Here is a 20,019-nt window from a genome sequence, read left to right as displayed (position 1 = left end):
GAGTAAAAATGGTGCCATTGTGACATAGAAAAAAAAAATGTGACAAAAATTGAAAGACAAAACAGGTATTCCTGGAAAAGATTCCTATATTTCATGAGAAGAAAAGAGATCATTTACATACAACCGTTTTAGTGTGGGTCCAAACGACCATTTTTTCAAGTGAGGTGAGATTTACCTTACTTGTCATTACACATCTACAAGTAAAGAGTAATAAAATGAGGTTTGGCATCTCACCAGAAGTGCAATAAGCTGAAGTGCAACTATTTATATGATATACAGAGTAATTACTGTTATTTAAAATATGGACTAAATTATGCTAATTATTGGCTCTATGGATGGGTTAATGAGATGCATATAAATATAAATGAATGCTTTAGAACTTCCAGTACTTAAAGTATAAGTTGTTCTTCAACTCCAAACTCATATTTTGGGCTTTCATGCCTGCCAAGAGATGGCAGAGGACAGTGGATATAGTAAGAAACAGGATGAGAGTGGGCAATGACGTGGGAAACAGAACACAGAACACACAGTTCTGTTGACCCTAATCTAACGTACTCCATTTACACACACACACACACCCAAAAAAAAAAAAAAAAAAAAAAAAGCACAAAACAAGTTGTGAGGCAGTGAACACATACGCAACAGTAAATTAATAACTATAAATAAAGAAATAATAGTATGAACATAAAGGTACAGATAAACACCTGTACATGTAAGCCCCATTTCCACCAAGCAGTCCAGTTTAGATGAGTTAAGTTTGGTACAGGTTGGCTCAGTTAAGCTGGGTCCTGTTTCCCTTTCCACAGCCAACCGTGCTTCCCGTGATAGGCGGTGTGTAAGCCGGATGCTGATAGCTGCATCACTTAAATAACAGCGCAACACAATGTATCAGTAAACACAGAGCAACGATGGAAGACATCCAGCGATTTGTCTTCTTTGTGATTTTCATGGCGCTCTTTGATACAAAGAGTAATCAAGCTTTGCTTTAGAGAGGTCTGTGTGCCGCCAGGAGAAAATACAGCTGCTGTTGCACAGTAAATGACGATTCTTTCGACCAATCAATGGTCTGCAGTGTTGCAGCTCCACCTTCCGGGATCAGATTGTTTAAGCCAGTGGAAGGGTGCCAAAAAGTGGGATGGCTCATCTTGATTATTTGGGGCTCTGTCCCGGGATTAGTCAGTAGAAACACTGTAAAATGCGTGCCATGCCAAGACGAACCGAACTGTACCACTTGGTGCAAACGGGGCTATAAGTGTTCGTGTTTGAAGAATAACAAAAACAAAGAAGAAAGTAGAAAAATGAATAAATAAATGAATAAATAAAAGAATGATAATAATTACAATAATAAAAAATAAAATCTTACTTACTTGAACTACTTACTAGTAGTTGAACTAGTCATGTGGTTTCTGGTGTCAGATCAGCATTTATTTTGAAGAGCTGGTTCTACTTATTGCCCCCCCTTTCTTTCTTTCTTTATTTGAAATGATTTTTTTTCTCAAGATAACAGGTTGGCAGTGTATGGTTAAGGTTTGTAAAGAATCACTGGCATGCTTAATAAAAATAAATAAATAAAACTCGTCCATTTTAACCAGGAAACATCTTGGATGACAGGAGAGAAAAGCATCAGCTTTTAAGGAAGTGACACAGTTTGAACTTTGGTTCATAGAATAGCTGCACAATTAACAAAGAGGAAGAAAAGAGGAAAAAGAGAAAGAAAGAGGTGTGGGTTGCGGTCATAAGCTTTGACCCTTGGCTCCATGTTTACTTTTGCCCACGGCAGGTGTAATTTCTGCATGATTTATCACCAGGTTATGACCCAAACTGGACGTGATAATTTGATTCACCTTTCCTGCTGTAACAGTTTGTTTAGCTCAGCACATGGTCTCAGGTGGGCTCTGGTCAGGTGACGTTCAGCACTGTTTGGTTAAAGGGGACATATCATGCTGATCTCTGATTTAATACTTACATATAATATAATACATTTGAAAACAATTTACACCTTACACCCCCTGAATTTTCAAAAATGAGATATTGTATTTTTTCTGATATCCTAGAACAAGATTTGATGCCTCTGAAAATAGGTCATTGCCATTTGGCCACGAGATTTCGACCGTCGTGACGACACGAGGATCCTTTCTTTTTATTGGAGTAAACTGATAAAGCAGCTCCTCCTCTGTGATGTCAGTTAGTCACACAACCGCCACTGAGGGATACACCCACCGAGAGCCGAGTATAAATAAAGCTCCCTACCAGCTCTGGCTAACTTGACTGAGTGCTGGATGCAGGGACTCTGCTCTGCTGAGCAGCTCGGCTTTACATGGTGAATTAGCAGTTACAACACCGTAGTTTTAGCAGACGTCGTAATACTTGTGAGACTGTGATATTTGCATGCTTGTTCTGACATGCACTGTGAACCTGGGCCACAATAATGCTACGGTAATAACATAGTGAGGAACTGACGGTAGAGGCGATCTTTGGACTACACTTTCAGCATGATGGATAAAACAGACAGAGAAAAGTGAAGGAGCAGGATGGAGCCCTGTTATAGAAATACTTTATTGGTGACGTCTGCCTATATTTCCACGTATAAACTCTACATGTTACAGTACCGGTTTGACTCACCACACTGAAGCGTCCTGAGATGATCTGTGTCCAGGTGGATTTTCTTCCTCCTGAGCTGCAGAACCGTCCGGGTCTGACTCGGGGTCCAATACAAAAGGACGTATCCTACACTCTGCCATTTTATTAGTGCTATCAATGCCTTACAGTGAAGTTTTGGCAAACAGCAAACTCACTCGGTCTGCCCCATCCAATATGGTGATTTTGTAAATACTGCCATTCTGCAAAAACCGCCCCCTGGCTCTACCCCCTCCGCCCCTCTGATAGAACTGACCAATCAGAGCACAAAGGGCTGTGACATTGCGAGGTTACTGGAGGTCATTCTCCAAACGGAGCGTTTCAACGAGATCTTCAAAATGGCCTAAAATGAGGATATTGAGAACGCTATTGTGGGGCAATGAAGGAACTAAATGACTTGTACTGAGGGCAGAAATGCTTTAAAGGCATCCTAGTCTGGCATAGTGAAAAGGAGAAACAAGCATGATATGTCCCCTTTAATGTGTTAAAGGCAGATATGGATGAACTGTAAGCCTGATGAGTCTGACATGACAGATTATTCAGAAAAAACATTGTGTCAGCTGCTTTTGATGTTTCAGTTTGAAGTATTTGTGTTTGTATGCTGTCTTTGTGACCTCCTAAAGTCCAGATTAAATAGTCAAAGCAGGCTTAGCAGGATATTGTTGTGCACTTAATCTGTACATGGTTCTCTGTGAATGGGAAACCCACTGCTGCTTACATTTTGTGTCTTGGCTCTTGTTACAGAAATGCTCACAGAGGCTGTGAGCTGAAGACTTTAACAAGACATTGATTTAAAATGCGGCTGAGGTTTAAAGGAATTGCTTTCAGGGTTTGACTGACAGATGCAAAACATGACGCATACCAGGTAAAAGAATTAATTTAAGACTCGAGCTTCTTTATGAATGGGTTCAGTTTTTTTCCATGTTTGTGATGCACACACAACAGCAGGATCAGAAAAAAAGAAAACTAAGAAACTCTGAGATCCAACTCTCAATATGAAATCAAACATTTTCCCAAACTTGAAAATAATGCCATGTTCAGCTACTATACCTCATGTTTTATTCAGGCTTTTGGCCGCATTCAGATTCCACACGATGAGAGCAGTATGCTGATAAAACAGAATAGTCGAACATTTTGTTGTTTAACAAGCTCTTTATCGCTCTCACTGTCTGCGAACACGTTCTGATCTTCCCTGCTGCCAAAAAAGTGGGACTCTGTAAAATACAATAACATGATACAGCTTTTTATTTGAACAAGGGAGAGAAGATTTAGCCCAAAAAAGTCTTTCTATCTGCAGCTCTATCTCACTCCAAAGATGTCTGAAAGCAGGCAGTTTATTTTGAAAGCAGACCCCTGTGGTGTTATTAAAGCGTTTTCATAACTTTTTAGTGACGCAGATACAATCTGTTAGTGTTTAAAACACCATAATATCAAATAAACAGTTTACCATCATGAGACGCTTTTATTTTTACCGAACTGATCAGAAAACAAAGAAAGGACATGAAACATGACTCATTCTCTGTCTCTGTGGAGGTGTTGGTAGAAGACGTCTGACTCGCCAACAACAGTCCTCTCGCATACAAAAATAGTGCTCCAACCTTATAGCTCTACAGCACATAAAGGCAGAGGAACAATCAAACATTAAATGACGAATGTTTCAGCTTTCTTTCTTTGAAGCTATGAAGTTCACACAGCAACAGAACTTTAACAACTTTCAGTCTTCGCTGACTATCAAACAGTCGTAGGAAGTGGAGGTCAGTGAATGAACCACAACACAATAAAAATGACAAAAAGAAGATTTTAGAAAAGGAATTGAATTGATTTTAATTCAATACATTTGATGGAACTGCAAAATAACTTCCATGGGCTCTAATTTGGTAGACCAGGTGCAAGCGCAGGTGCACCTGCCCTGCGCCTGCCGTCTCCATGCGGACAGGGCGTGACCGGTGCACTTTGCAAGTTTCCTGCAGTGCCAAGAGAGGCGCAGTCGAGGCGCAGAGGAGCGCAGAAGAGCGCATCCACGCCTCCCTCCGCACAAATGGCAGAGAGGGAGGAGAAAAGCCGTGAGTGGGTTTAACACAGCCGAGCGCTGTTTTCACCAATCAAATGAGCGCCTCTCCTCGCCTTTAAATGCCCTGCGGCCGAGGCCAGCATCTGATTGGTCTGAGTGATCCCCAGCACTGCAGAAACAGTGTGCTGGAAAGACCCGGTAGCGGAGACGATCAGAGCTGCTGTCCCTGCAGCAGGAGAATGAACAGCGAGGCGCATTGGAGGACATGAAGTGCGTCACCGTGTGGGCCAGCTCCCGGGACAGATTTAATCTGTTCCTTTGTCATTAATAGGAGTAAAAAATGAAGAGACAGTAACACAGCTGGCTTATCCATTCAGGATACTTTTGATCCACCTGCACTCCTGGTTTGTCATCACCAAATAGCAGAACCTTTGGTGATATACTGTATACTCTCCCAGTGTCTCCACCTCATCCTCCTCACAATAATGTACTCCATCTTTTTAGATCACGTTAAAAATAAAGACTAAAACAGAGAAATATGGAAAATCACGGGTAAATCCTGAGTGACACACATTTATTTTGTCCCTTTTTTCTTCGTCCTTTCTCTCCCTCTTTTCTTTGAATTAAATGAAATGAGAGAAGCCAGATATATACTCAGTATCAGATGTTAAGGCTGTTTATTGTTTAATTGTAAGATGTGCATCAAACTTCCAGCTGCCGTCAGGTTAACTTTCCATTATGACAAACGGCTTTAGAATAAAGTAGAAAATACTTTATTTATCCCCAAGGGGAAATTCAGGAGTCACAGCAGCAATCAATAAAACAAAAGTAAGAAATGATGACAGCTTCTCCATGATTGTCCAGTTCAGCCAGTCTCCACCTCCACAGGGTCCAGGACTGAGCCTCCCCAGCAGTCTGTTCAGTCTCTGTCTCCTGGATCCTGTCTGCTCACAACAGGCGAAGCTCCTCCAATGTGGCGCTGGCGTCTGATATTAGCTCCGTCAGCCACGTCCGTGAATAGCACGATGCCACTCTGCCCTCCGGCAGCCCCTCTGCCGCTGGGCTAGCACGGCTAGCTCGTCCATCCCACCAGAGATAGATCCCACGTTCCCAACAACGATGGATAGAAGGACAGGTCGATGTCGTCACTTCTTAGCTCACACCCAAGAACCAGCACGTCGTCCTCACCTCCTCCTCCTCAGCTCGAGGGAAATCATCAAGCCTTACACCAGTTAGCATTGACATGCTACAGGCTGCTAGCAGCTGAGATCGCATGTAAACAATGCAGCCATGGTTACATGTGGGATCTCCAGACAAACACAAGAGAAAAGTAGTAAAAATTTCACTGAAGCCACGAAAAGTTTGGTGTCCACGACCAACAATGAACCATACAAAGTAATGATCCACTCCAAATACAAAGATGACGAAAAAGAGACGAAAAAATTACAAGAAACGGACAAAGACGAGAGAGCTGCTGCAACAGGCAGCTACTTGGGCAGCGCCTAGCAACGGAATGGCATCAGATGTGACGGGACAGTTAATATAGATACAAATGTATATGCTGGTTCAGACAGTTACATTGAATAGTGAGTGCTGTGATTGTTTATTGCATTAAAATGTGCCTGACACTCTGGAAACCTGCCTCTGAGGCTTTGTTGACATGTGCGCACATGTGCGCCTGTCACAAAATTACAGCTGCGTGGGGTGCGCTGCGCCTTGCGCCGAGGATAGACCAGGTTGGAGCTGGCGAGCTTTCAGCGCACTTTTTTGGCACGAAATTGTCACTGCGCCAACATGAATATGCTGACACCTCCCCCTGGTGCGCCGTCACACCCATCTCTGCGCAGACGGTCTACCAAATTGTCAAATTGGCAGCACACGGCGGTGCGCAGCACGAAATTAGCACTGCGCAGGCTGCACCAGGCTTGCGCCCCCTGCGCTGCGCCACGAAATCAGAGCCCATAGTGACCACTGCAGTGGACATCTATTCAAAAGACATTTTCCCCTAAATGCAGAGGTTTTTATTGTAGAACAGATATCACACTTTCTTTCTTTTTTTTGCCGTGTTTTTTATTCTCCTTATGGCATTATTTATTTTTTCAATTTATTTATTCTCCCCAGGTATCTGTTAGGTTCAGAAAGTTAAGGGCATGCATCAGCGGGTTGGAAAGCATATTAAATATAAAATACAAAAATGTATCAAAATATGTTAGAATGTCTTACAAATTTTAAGAAGATTCATTCATAGTGATATTCATAAAAAAAGAGAAAGACAAAAGAAAGAAAACACAATTTAATTTATTGTCATATGAACTTTTTACTGTTTGATGTTAGATGCTCAGGTGCATGTAGTCCACTGGAGTGGAGATGTCTTTACCTTTATGAAAAAATGAATTTATTTTCTATTTTATTCATTTTATCCCCATGTCTCAAAGAGCATAAAACACTTTAGAAAGGACCCAACATGAACTGAGACCTGAAGGACTTAGAATGACTTAGGAAGATGGGGGGTTAAAACAGTCAAGTGATAAATCGGTGAACTCAGTTACACAAACATTAGATTAAAAAAAAAAATGAAGGAGTAGAGTTGGGGAGGTAAATAATCTCTTAATTTAAATAGAGTAGCTTTATAAAAAGATAATAAAATTAATTTGTACAGAAATGTTCTTAACAAAGCTACAAAGTGATTTACTAATAGAATGCAGTATATTAAAACAAAGGCATTTTGAAACAGAGACTCGTGGACAAATGGGAAACAGAACATGAGAAGACGGATAAAAAGCTTTGGTTTAAGGATTCAGAAAAGACCAGTCGGTCTGGCACCAACAACCACGCCACATCCAAAGTCCCTTACATCACCTTTCTTCTCTGTTCTGATGTTTAGTTTGAACTTCAGCAGCTCGTCTTCACTAAGTCTACATGAATAAACACATTGAGCTGCTGCCATGTGATTGGCTGAGATTTTTGCCTGAACAAGCAGTTGAACAGTTCAACAGAAAATGGATGATATGATGCACTATTTAAATTCCTAGAGCTACGGTACACATGTATTTATTTATTTATCTTGTTATTTATTTAGTACATCTCTTTGATAGAGTGACAAACTGACAACACTGGAACAAGATCTGAGGTAACAAAGAGGAGCTGATGAAACTTCTCAGTGTAGGTTGTCATTGGTCTGCAGCAGAGGGGGCAACAAATATTGAACCCTCTATTTGTTTCTGCTATGTTTAGATTATGGGCTCTAATTTCGTGGCGCAGCGCAGGGGGTGCAAGCCTGGCGCAGCCTGCGCAGTGCTAATTTCGTGCGGCGCACTACCGTGCGCTGTCAATTTGACAATTTGGTAGACTGTCTGCGCAGTGATGGGTGTGACGGCGCGCCAGAGGGAGTTGACGGCGCACCAGGGGGAGGTGTCAGCAGATTCATGTTGGCGCAGTGACAATTTCGTGCCAAAAAAGTGCGCTGAAAGCTCGCCAGCTCCAACCTGGTCTATCCTCGGCGCAAGGCGGAGCGCACCCCACGCAGCTGTAATTTGGTGACAGGCGTACATGTGCGCACATGTCAACAAAGCCTCAGAGGCAGGTTTCCAGAGTGTCAGGCACATTTTAATGCAATAAACAATCACAGTAATCACTATTTAATGTAACTGTCTGAACCAGCATATACATTTGTATCTATATTAACTGTCCCGTCACATCTGATGTCAGATTAAAGCAGTTTGTCATAATGGAAAGTTAACCTGACGGCAGCTGGAAGTTTGATGCACATCTTACAATTAAACAATAAACAGCCTTAACATCTGATACTGAGTATATATCTGGTTCTCTCATTTCATTTAATTCAAAGAAAAGAGGGAGAGAAAAGACGAAGAAAAAAGGGACAAAATAAATGTGTGTCACTCAGGATTTACCCGTTATTTCCCATATTTCTCTGTTCTAGTCTTTATTTTTAACGTGATCTAAAAAGATGGAGTACATTATTGTGAGGAGGATGAGGTGGAGACACTGGGAGAGTATACAGTGTATCACCAAAGGCTCTGCTTGGTGATGACAAACCAGGAGTGCAGGTGGATCAAAAGTATTCTGAATGGATAAGCCAGCTGTGTAACTGTCTCTTCATTTTGTTCTCCTATTAATGACAAAGGAACAGATTACATCTGTCCCGGGAGCTGGCCCACATGGTGACGCGCTTCGTGTCCTCCGATGTGCCCCGCTGTCCATTGTCCTGCTGCAGGCACAGCGGCTCTGACCGTCTCCGCTACCAACACTCTCTCCGTGGTGCTGGAGATCAGTCAGACCAATCAGACGCTGCGCCTCAGTCGCAGGGCATTTAAAGGCGAGGAGAGGCGCTCATTTGATTGGTGAAAACAGCGCTCGGCTGTGTTAAACCCACTCACGGCTTTTCTCCTCCCTCTCTGCCATTTGCGCGGAGGGAGGCGTGGATGCGCAGCTCTGCGCTCATTTGTGCTGATGTGCGCCTGTACTGCGGCTCTCTTGGCACTGCAGGAAACTTGCAAAGTGCGCAGGTCACGCCCTGTGCGCACGGCGAAGGCCGGCGCAGGGCAGGTGCGCCTGCACCTGCACCTGGTCTACGAAATTAGAGCCCTTAATGTTCATTGTATCCTTGTTTATTTTTTATTCACTTTTTTTTCCTTGGTGTATAGAAAAAAAAAGAACACAACGTGTCCTACATAAATCATTCCATTTTTAATCAAGTTTCTTAGTAACTCTGCCAGTTTGTCACTCAAAGTGTGAAAGCATCAAAAAACTCTCGCATTTAAAGTGGAAGAAGTGTCTTCCTTGTTTTGCATCCATTATTCAGCAGCCGAACTCTCCCCTGGGCTTTCCAGAGCGAGATCTGAGACCTTTAAATGAATCAAAAAGCCGGGCTGCTGTGTCTCACGCCTGCCTGTCTTGGAATAATATCTGAGTCACCCACACATCCAAACCTGCAACACAGCCACACCTTAACTCCATACATGGAGCAGCAGGACTGTCTGAAAGGAAGGGCTCAGTCATTGTGCTGGATTTTTCCATACAATGCATCAGTAACGAAAGTATTACATGTATATGCTAAAATATGTGATTGTGATTGTGACTGTGATGGTGTGTGGGGGCAGCTGGGAGATTGCAGAGGTGCTGTAGATGGTTTGAATTCAATCCTCTTTTCAGCTGGAGGAGAAACTGATGAAAACTGGAATGTGCTGCGACATTATCTCCTCTGCTTCTCCTGGACTTTGAAAGAGGAGGTGGATGTTTGAATGTATAGTCCTCCTCTCAGAGCGCCTCATCAGGGTCTCCTTTTGTGGTTTACATGACGACACTCTTTATGAACTCCTCTAACATGGAGGGTAACTCACACACATAAAGTACAGAAAAAGTAGTTTCCACCCACGAAACGAATCATCGTTCTCAGGCTATCTAAGGGCAGTCTGTACATTTCCTTGATGAGTTTTAGAACATTTTACTTCAACATGTCTTAAACGGTGGCAAAGAGCTGAGTGGGATGTAATCAAAATAAAGTGTGAAGCTTAGAAACTGGCTCGCTGCCTGTTAGGTTGAGTAATTAGGAAATGTTACACCTTACAAGTGTAAAACAGGTTTGAGCTGTGCGCTGTGACCTTAAGGTGTGATGAAATAGCAATTAAAGCGAGATGATTAGCGATTAGCATTGTTCCTCAGCCATGCAACTAATCTAAATGAAATGCTACACCTCCTGTCTTTCTCCTCCTGCTCCAACATTACTCTTTAATTTCTCCTTTGTTGGAAACTCAACAGATAAAAGCACCAAACATTTTTGTTCTTTTTCATGAAACATTTAACAAAACAGCGAGGTAGCAATTATGTGCTGCAGTGCATTATCTACCTGCTGTCATTATTTGTGAAAAGGGGAGTCTGTGAGGAGGGAGGCCAGGTTTCAGTGAGGAATAAAGGAAGGGCAATGCAGGGGTTTGGAAAGCATGGCTATGCTTCACAAGCTAGTTTACCTAACTTACATTTCCAGGAGGCCATTTGTGTGATTTATTGGTTAATTAATCAAATTTATTGCCAAGACAAGAGAGTGAGGAAGCAGAGGTAGAATGTAGTGGGTGAGGATAGGAAAAGACCAAAGCAAAAAATGTTTCACTGATGATTAAAGCTTAAAGGAGCCATGAGGTTTTGAGAGTGATCTTGAAAAAGTCTCCCTTCTAGATACATGACCGATCGTAATACACTCTTTATAATGAGATCATCAGCACAGATTAAGGTTATTTAGAATACTACTACGTAACTTCTTCATAGCTTCCCCATCAAGTTGAGTAACACTGGATTGATCTACCAAGTCTTCATGACAACACCACACCAGCTGATAAAGTTTAGTATTGAGAAGAGAGATCTTTGGGTTTTCTCTGCTGAAATCGATTTCTGTGATTAATTTTGTAGAAATTAACAGGAAAAGGACAGAAGAGCAGAAGAAAGATAAATGTGTAATACATTCAACTGGACCCTACCTGCTGAGTTGGACCTATACAGATTTGATGCAGTCATTTCAAATGTTGTGATGTACGTAGATCATAAGCTTGATTGAAAACTGCCCATATGACTTAAACCAAGTATTTATGGTTTACTGTACTGTGCCAGCTGTTTCCAATCAGGCCAATCGAAAAGCTCAGTCTAACTGCACAAGACTGCACAATTTTTTTCTCAGAAAGTTACAGACATACATTTGAAGTTTATCAAATTAGCTTATCAACTAGGGGTGCACCGATCACAATTTTCTGGCTGATCACTGATCTTTAAAAAGCCTGACCTGCCGATACCAATTTGGGCTGATACCAATTTCTTTTTTTTTTTTTTTTTTTTTTTTTTTTTTTTTTTTTTATTACTTACAACATAAACCTTCAATGTTCCAATCTTATTTTGCTGTGAAACAATAAAATCTTTATGTTTTAACTCAAACAACCAATAAAGTGTCCTGAGTTTTAGGTCTTAGAGCAAAAAGCAACAATGGCTGGCTGTCAGACCTTCCCTGAGGAGATCAGCTGGGATTGAAGGTTGTAAGGATGGGCCGATCACCGATCCCTGATAACCGACTACCAATCCCCCAAAATCAAGGAAAACAGCATTGAAAGAAATAATTGTTCATGAAATTACAAAAAAATTAAATAAAAAATCTGAATTTAAGTTTGACATTTACCTGGGATGTTTTGGGATCAATGCTGGGCATGTGTGGAGTAGACATGTCTGTAACTTTCTGAAAAAAATCTTATATTTGAAATATAACAATAAAAACATTTATTGCCATGCCATGAGAAGGATAAAATCATCTAAAAGTAAAAAAAAAAAAAAAAAAAAAAAAAAAAAAAAAAAAAAAAACTTGATACAGATTTTCGTGATTCATGCATCACAGGGCAAAAGTTCAAGAGAGTAAATCCAGTTAGCAGTGTGAAGGAATGGAACTTTGTTCCACGGGTATCTTTTGAAGAATTCACAAAGAAAAACAACAACAACAACAACAAACAACACAATCATGACAATAGGTGGTAGTTTTCAGGATCACTTCTACAACAACAACATCCGTACACTTGTCAACAAGAAAACTGTGTGTGTGGAACTTATAACATACCCTTTAGCTTTAGCTATTTTCATTTGGCTAACAGTCTCCTTGTCTACTATGTACTACTATATATCAGTATCAGCCCTGAATTGGAAAAAAAACAACAACAACAACAACAACAACAACAACAAAAAAAAAAAAAAAACTGTTTCATTTCTTGTATCAAGCATTGATATCCAGAAAAAAAAACAAAACAAAACAAAAAAAAATTCTCAGACAAATTGTAGATTTGTTAGTCGAGGTCTATCCAGCATCAGCATGGGTTGTTATTTACACATTAACTTTAGTGTCTTTAAAGCTGCTGAATCATCATTCAGAGCAGCACTTTTTATATGCCAAATGCTCTTAAAGTTCTGCCCAACACATTAACCTCTTGATTATTTCAGTGTTCCATTAAAGTCTCATTGACAACTAGACAGAAAACAGATAAGACACAATAAAAGCAATAAAGACAACGGTCATTTCCTGCATTTCTGTCACCGTCTTTGGCTAATATACACAAACAACTGCAGCTATCAGATCTTTGCATTATTCAGGCAAAAAAAGGGCTTGTACAGTTAGACGTACTCGTCTTAGAGAGAAGTATTAATCATAAAAACATAGAAACTTTCATCAGCCTCTCTGTCAGTAAATTAAGGATTCAGCTCTTTTTACTGGCTTCCTTTAAACCCCCTTCAGAGCTCAAGCTTGGCTGCACCTCGTCTTCGAGCTGACATGGACTTATCTCAGGAGAAGCCAAATATTGTCTTTGATAAAACTGTGCTTTCAGGTCTATAAAGTCTCAAACCACAGATCATCTTTTTTCTTTCTTTTTTTTTTTTTATTCCAGCATCACGAGGAGGAAAATGAGTGAATATGGTTTTCTTTAGCCTGGCAGGTATTGACAGTTGACCTTTTCCATTAACAGTGGTGTACAAAGCCTTAAGCCCGTGCCCTTCACTTACCCACTATGAGCACGAGTGCAGCATGTTGTACATGTTACTCCTGAGTAACTCTGGAAACCAAAGGTGAGGCCCCATCAATCATCGTGAGCAAAGTCAAGGCCAACATTTCTCCTGGGAGCTGACAGCAGAACAAAAAGCTGATGCTTCACTGTGCTCTGCTAAAAGGCTTCACTTATCAGGAGGACGGCTGAATCCAAACCCTCAAACAAACTAAACCAATCGCTTTGGTGAAGACGTTAAGCATGACTTTTTTTTTCTCAATTTAGCTGGCTGCTAATCTGTTTTCACTGTTCCTGTGTGCAAACAAACGGTCCCACTCAGGGTCCTGAACTCAGCCTTTAAAAACACTTTTCGAGGATCATAGGGCCTCTGTTTGCAGGCAGTACAGTTGAGCAGTGTTGCATGTGATCATATTAGCAAATGCCCCAAAACGTTGCCTTAGGCCTGAGTGATAAGTGGATTTTGTGAATTTGCAGTCCCAGACAAGCTCTGCCTTAGTAAATAATGACAGTGCCAAGTGTCTATTCATTAGCCTAATCACTGATATAATCACCTCCCATTTAGGTAGTGGATGGTATTCAGCCAACGGGACCAGTCAGATAACTGTGAAAAACACTTAAACAAACGGAGTCTATTACATTTGGACATTCAGAGTAATGATTCAGAGTTTACTTTGGTATTTACTCCACAAAGTCTGGCTGTCTCAGGCAACTTGTAATTAAACTTCAAGAACAAAAGTGAGGAGCGATCAGGAAACAGGAAGTTGTTGTTGTGATTTAATGCTTATGCAGATTCAGCCAATAAGATAGACAACAAATTAAAAAGTGGCTATGTGGTGTGAGACAGGTGATAAAGTTAAAGTGCAGCAGCATTGTTTAAGATTCAGAGTCCCAGAGCAGGTGGGGATGCTTTTTTGTTGTACCCTTAAGATGAACATCCATCAGGCAAAAAGCAGCTCCAGCCAGAACAATGACAGATAAGGAAAGTGTTATTGTTTGTGCATAGAATGTACACAAAAGTGATGATATGGCAATTATTTGAACCTCTTAAGATACCCCAAAGAACATAGGGATCTTGGTCAGCTCAGCCATGTTCCTGAGAAGCCACCAAGCTCAGGGGCCTTTTTGGTGACAGGGAAGGCAACTCATCAGAGGGCCAGCATCAGGCTGGCCCTCTGATGCTGGGCACGGAGTACCAAGTGTCAAAACATGCCCGGTCTTTTGGTGGCAAGTTTCAGTACCCAAAGGGTTAATCACATGATTAAGACCTGATAATGCCACCGGTGAATGGCAGGACAGTTTTGCCAACCAAGCCACTTTGTCACTATATTTAGCGAATTTTCAGGCCCCTATGGTTTCCGCTACATGTAAATGACCATGGCAGACCCAAGCGGCAAGCTCTGGTCTGGGAATATGAGACAATGCGGAAGTGCTAAAATCTACTGTTTGCTTGAGGCTGGCTCCGGAAGTAGCGGAAGTCACATACACACCAAGCCAAGAAAAGCCTTTTTCAAATCAGAAATTAACATATTTACAGCCAGGTTCAAAAAACATCACCTGTCTGAGTCGCTAATTCTACTACCGGCACGGTGAATTTCTTTGGAACTCAGCCGTTTGGAGGATTTTAAGATCACAAGCTCCCCCTATAAGAGGCACAGCTGAGGGTCACATGACCGACAGGCGCCCTATGGATGTAGGTGAAGCCCTTGCCACCACCAATATGGCTGCTATAGCCGATGTGCTTCATTTTCTGTTTTAGGAACAGACAGGTGACGTCGGTGAGACTACGTCCATGTTTCATACAGTCTATGGGCACACCACCACGCCTTAAGAACTGTGATCTTTTTTTTTTTTTCAGCGTTTCAAAGGTGAATTATACTGTATGGGGCTCTTACATGCAACCCAAACTGTGAGGGGCTCCCCCACAGTTTCAAAAAATCCTGGAGGAAATCCTGGGCCCCTCTGGCAACTTTTTTTTTTTTTTTTTTTACCCCAACAAAAAGACAATGAAAGACAACATTTTTATGGAGTTTGGAGACTGACGTGTAAGCATGCGTTGATCTCCAGTAACCCCTGCTGTGGAGAGGGTACCTAGTAGTGGTTGCTGAGCACCTCCCCTATCTAAAAGACTCACAGGCAGACAAATCCTCCTCACTATCATAGCGGTCCCTCCAAGCTGCAGCCAGAGCAGGTGACTGCATGCAAATGAATTGCACTTATGCTTGTCACTTTTGGGCCACTTTTGCTGGTCCTGAGCCCAGATGTAGGATGACTGTTGTTATTTGGACATTAACATAAAAAAAGTTCTTTTGCACTGGCAAGTATTTGTTCTTTTTTTTTATGCTGGAAAATAGCTCAGCGTGGAAAAATACTGAGGCTGAAAAACAAAACTCAAGATTTGTACCACAGCGTAGAATTTAATTTTCTTTTTTTAACTGATGTTATTAAAGTGTTATTGAAAAACGTATGGTCAAGGAGCTGGTATCAAGGAGAAAGTATCAGTAAGAGTACTTACTCGATATCAGGAATTTTTTGATTGATACCAAGCTCTAGTTGCTGAACTTAATTATCTTAAAACTTAGAAATACTATCACCAACTGTTTTACTGTTTTGCATTGAAAATTCTAAGTATACAACCAAGAGGCAACGCCCAGTTTAGAATATAATAATAGTATGATAATAAACTTTATTTATATTGCACCTTTAAAACCACATAATTTACAAAGTGCTTTGACACATAGAATCATGGTAGATTATCCAAGAACAGAACATCATGTTGAGTGAAGTGGAAGGAGGAAAGAGTCAAACGGCCAGGCAAGTGATTAAAAGCATAGTAATAAGACTGATGTGTGTATACGCCTACACACAAACATAAACTAAAATCTACCAGTAGAGCCTCGACTTTGGGCTCCACCTGATGATCTAAGGCGGCGAGATGGCTTGTAAGGCGTCAACATTCCTGTGATGTAGCTTGGTGCAAGACCTAAACAAGCTTTTAAAGTGATCAGTAAAATCTTAAAATCAATTCTAAAATATACAAGGAGCCAATGAAGGGGATCATGGACAGGAGTGATGTGATGTCGTCTGTTGAAACCAGTAAGAGAATGGAGTCATGTGTAGGCTTAAGTGATCTTTAGGCACTTGATGCTAGCTGCAGAAACACCAGAAACCACATACACAACACACCAAAAACACATATTTTACTTCCTGAAAGAAAAACAAAAACAAAGCAAAACGAAAAGGCCCCCTTCTTTATCTCGCCATATTATCAACTTGAACAAAGCTTGGTTGGTTTCAGCATTTTTAATTTAGCCTCCGCCCACAATGAGGTACAACGCTCTGCATGAGAAACAGATGAGCAACTACATCCATATGTTCTACAGTCTATGACACAACCTTAATAGCTGACTTCAATACAAGGACAGTCCAGACAAGGAAATTAGCCAGTCATGGTTTTGGACTTAACAGTGGCCAGTCAGATATCAGTCAATATAAGTTGAAGCAAAATCTTAAATTTAAGAGCATTATTACACTCCACTGTGGAAAGAGACACTGCTGTGCTTTGTAGAGTAAAGATTGCACATTACCTGTTGGTGTAGAGAGCTTCTGCTTTCATGAGTGGGACCAAGAAACAACAGGACATCAGGACCTTTCTGAAACAAAACAACCCAGTGACTCACATCACCGCCTTGCTCACCATCCAGAATCTATCCAGCATCAGAGGGAGTGAGGTTTTTGATGGTAATGTCCTGTAGTTTATCTTCACTCTAGGACAGACATGTCACACTTATAACTCATCCAACACTTTTGTTCATTTCAGACCATCTGTTCCCTAATTTAGCATTTGTAGCAGTCTTGGATTCATGTCAGCTTAACTTTAGAGTTTCCTCTCTGACAGTTTTTCAGGGATTCTTTTGTCTTAGACTTTTTTAAGCTTCAGGTATAAAAGAGAGCTATGTCTTTGCCGTAGAGCTTCACTTTTTTTTTTTTTTCTGTGAGAGAACTTGCATTGGTGCGAGGTGTAGAGAGCGATTCAAAGGTGTAAGGGGCAGTGGATGTCTGAATTGTTCTTATTTCCAGAAGTGATGGAGGGGTAGATTGTGCGTGAAGTGAACCTTCTTCATGTAGGTCCCAGAGGAACAAGATTTCCCTGTCAGCCTATGCCCTCCAGTGAAATGGTAATTCCTTTTTACAGAGTTTGGAGTTTGGCCACTTTGGAGCTGCAGTGTGAAGGTGAGGGTTGAAGTTGTACAGAGAGACAGTCTTATTTCACAACCAGGGCATGTTTGAGAGGAGAGGAAGAGCTTACTCCTCTGGCTTACTGCTGAACTCCTGAGAAACTTTGTTGTTAATGTTTTTTTCAATAGCTAGTTTCTAAACTACTGCAGCTGGAAGCGAACTGGAAACACGCTCGCTGGTTCAACACAAAAGCATGTTTATGTTTTATTATCAGTAAAAACTTTATTAGACTTAATATGAGCCTTGTTCGCTTGACAACACCAGCACAATGGCTCATGTCAATATATTTAAAGACAAAATTGGCTGTCATATGGCTTGTTCTTTAAATCAGAATAATGTCTCAAGTCAAGAAACTAGATGAGTACATTTTTCTCAGCCCTTTGGCAGATTGTTTGACTTTGTCTGAGGTGAAAGTGGCTCTTATGAAATCCGATTTAAAAACTCAGACACACTTTCATTGTCTTTAATTTTTTGCTGTATGTTAAAAAGACTTCCTGAAGGGCACTGAGGAATGTAGGCACATTCAAAACACATATTTAACTGGTAAACAGATCTTTCATGACTCACTGTTTGTTGCAGTTGTTTTTTTAAACAGTTCCTCCTGTTCTTGTGTAAGAGCTGCCACTGCCCACATCTGTCAACAGAGGTGCCAATACTGATGATGTCACTCATGATCTTTTATGAGTTAAAAGGCTCATTGAAGCTAGTGTTACACTAAAAACAAAACATTTGTATGTAAATCAGAAAGATGAGAACTATAGATTCTTACATGCCCACATCCACAAATGCACAAGTTAAACCACTGTTGCATCACATACATACAAATATTTTAACTTATCTGAACATGTTTAGACCAATTTACACTGCAAAATTTTGGGAGTTAATTCAACTCCCAACTCCCATAGTGTTGAATTCAACACTTTCCCTGAGTTTATATACTTTTTACGGACTCAGAGTTAAATTTACACTTTGGAAAGTGTTAATATTTTAACTCTCTCATAGTGATAAAATTTTTAACACCCACAGTATTTTTTATCACACTAAGCTGTGTTGTTCTGTTACACCAGGGGGTGTTAATTTTTAGCATTTACTGTGTTAATACATCACCCAATCAGTGCACTCATGACACTAAGTTGGGTTATTCTCTCTTGGTTTTGTGGTATTTATAGTGTTAGTTTAGCTCCCAAGTCCATGCCATGTAGTACACAGACAGCCGGTCCATGATGTGGAGAGTATAGACAGCCAACCCTTGACATGAAGTGCAGACAAGCAGTCAAATGCATTAAGCACAAACAGTCTGTAACCTCATGTCCAGCAGGGTCTCATATCCACTGTTTCCCATCAGTCACGGTTACTAAACGCTGCCACAGCAAAATTACTTTGCTAAAAAACCCTTGTCTTAAAATGTAAAGGAGTAGTTTTTTTTTTTGTTTTGTTTTTTTGTTTTTTTTTTTTTTTTCTTAAGTTTGCTTACAGAAAATATTTAATTGAAGAGTTTTGAAATTTAGCTTAGTTTGTTTTGAGATGGATTTACACACAGCACTACCTGAAGTGTGTTTTATCCGTTTTTTTTTTTTTTTTTTTTTAATCAAAAACAGGAAAAGAGACATAGAAGAAGACAGTCTACCTTCCTTTTGGTAGCTTTGGCATCATCATAGTCTTAGAGCACAATATTCTGCAATTCTTGAAAGTTTGGTCAAAATATCCTCTGACAATGGCTGGCAGGCAATGAGTTACTGCCCAGATGCAGACTCACAGATGCACACCCTCAGATCAGTTAAGTTTGCCACTAAGCTCAGTCACATTACCGGTCACACCTAAGGTATGACTTACTATGTGACACAAAAGTGTAACTTGCTCATATGTCCTGAGTAACAACCAGTAGCTCTGAAAGGTTTGGCTTCACCTTTGGAGGGCTGCTGTACCGTCCATGTTTTATTTCCATAGTACAGCATGGTCTTTGGTTGGGGAATAATTCAACACACAGGACTTAAAAAGTGTAAAACTGTCATGTTTCTTGTCATAGCAGTGTGTTAGTGAGGCAGGGTTTCTCTTTCTGCTCTCATCAAACCCGTCAGGGAACCATTCACTGACACGATGCACATAGGGTATAATGTGGCTGACATAAATTGCCATGTGCCGTTAGTGCTGTTTTTAGAACAGCTGCATTGTTTGAAAGTGGTTATATAAAGAGCCCCTGCTGGAAAACTTTGCACGCTTTTGCTGAGAATTTGAACCAAACTAAAGCTTATATGGCAGAAAAAAACCTGACTACATCATTAAAAATGCTGATTAAGAGTCCCCTTCCTGCCTGGAGAGGATAATCCTTTTGAAAGCTCTCATGGAGTCAAATAAAAGGAGTGGAGCAAAGGGAATCCTCCAAAGGTTTAGAGTAGGCTTGACTATAATGAACACATGATTGAATCCCTGCTCTTCTGTTTGCAGGAGAATGTCTCTGCCTCGACGGCTACATGAAGGACCCGGTCCATAAGCACCTCTGCATCCGCAGCGAGTGGGGGCCCAATCAGGGGTAAGTAACAATAATCAGCTCATTACAACTGAAAACTGGCTCTTTATCAGGCAAATGAGACA

General features: G+C 40.9%; 1 protein-coding gene across 6 annotated transcripts in view; it reads left to right on the top strand.

Moving 5' to 3' along the window:
* Positions 1-20,019, top strand: part of astn1 (astrotactin 1) — a 663,514-nt gene that overhangs the window by 173,677 nt on the left and 469,818 nt on the right. For all 6 annotated transcript variants that reach the window (XM_074688258.1, XM_074688257.1, XM_074688256.1 and 3 more), the window contains one exon: positions 19,873-19,957. In XM_074688258.1, coding sequence (XP_074544359.1) covers positions 19,873-19,957 — 85 coding nt within the window. The remainder of the gene's footprint in view (positions 1-19,872; positions 19,958-20,019) is intronic.

This window comes from Halichoeres trimaculatus, unplaced genomic scaffold, assembly GCF_033239565.1.
Source record: "Halichoeres trimaculatus isolate MK-OKI-2021-1 unplaced genomic scaffold, fHalTri1.1 fHalTri1_scaffold_15, whole genome shotgun sequence".
NCBI classification, from domain to species: domain Eukaryota; kingdom Metazoa; phylum Chordata; class Actinopteri; order Labriformes; family Labridae; genus Halichoeres; species Halichoeres trimaculatus.
This window is presented reverse-complemented; position numbering and strand designations above follow the sequence as displayed.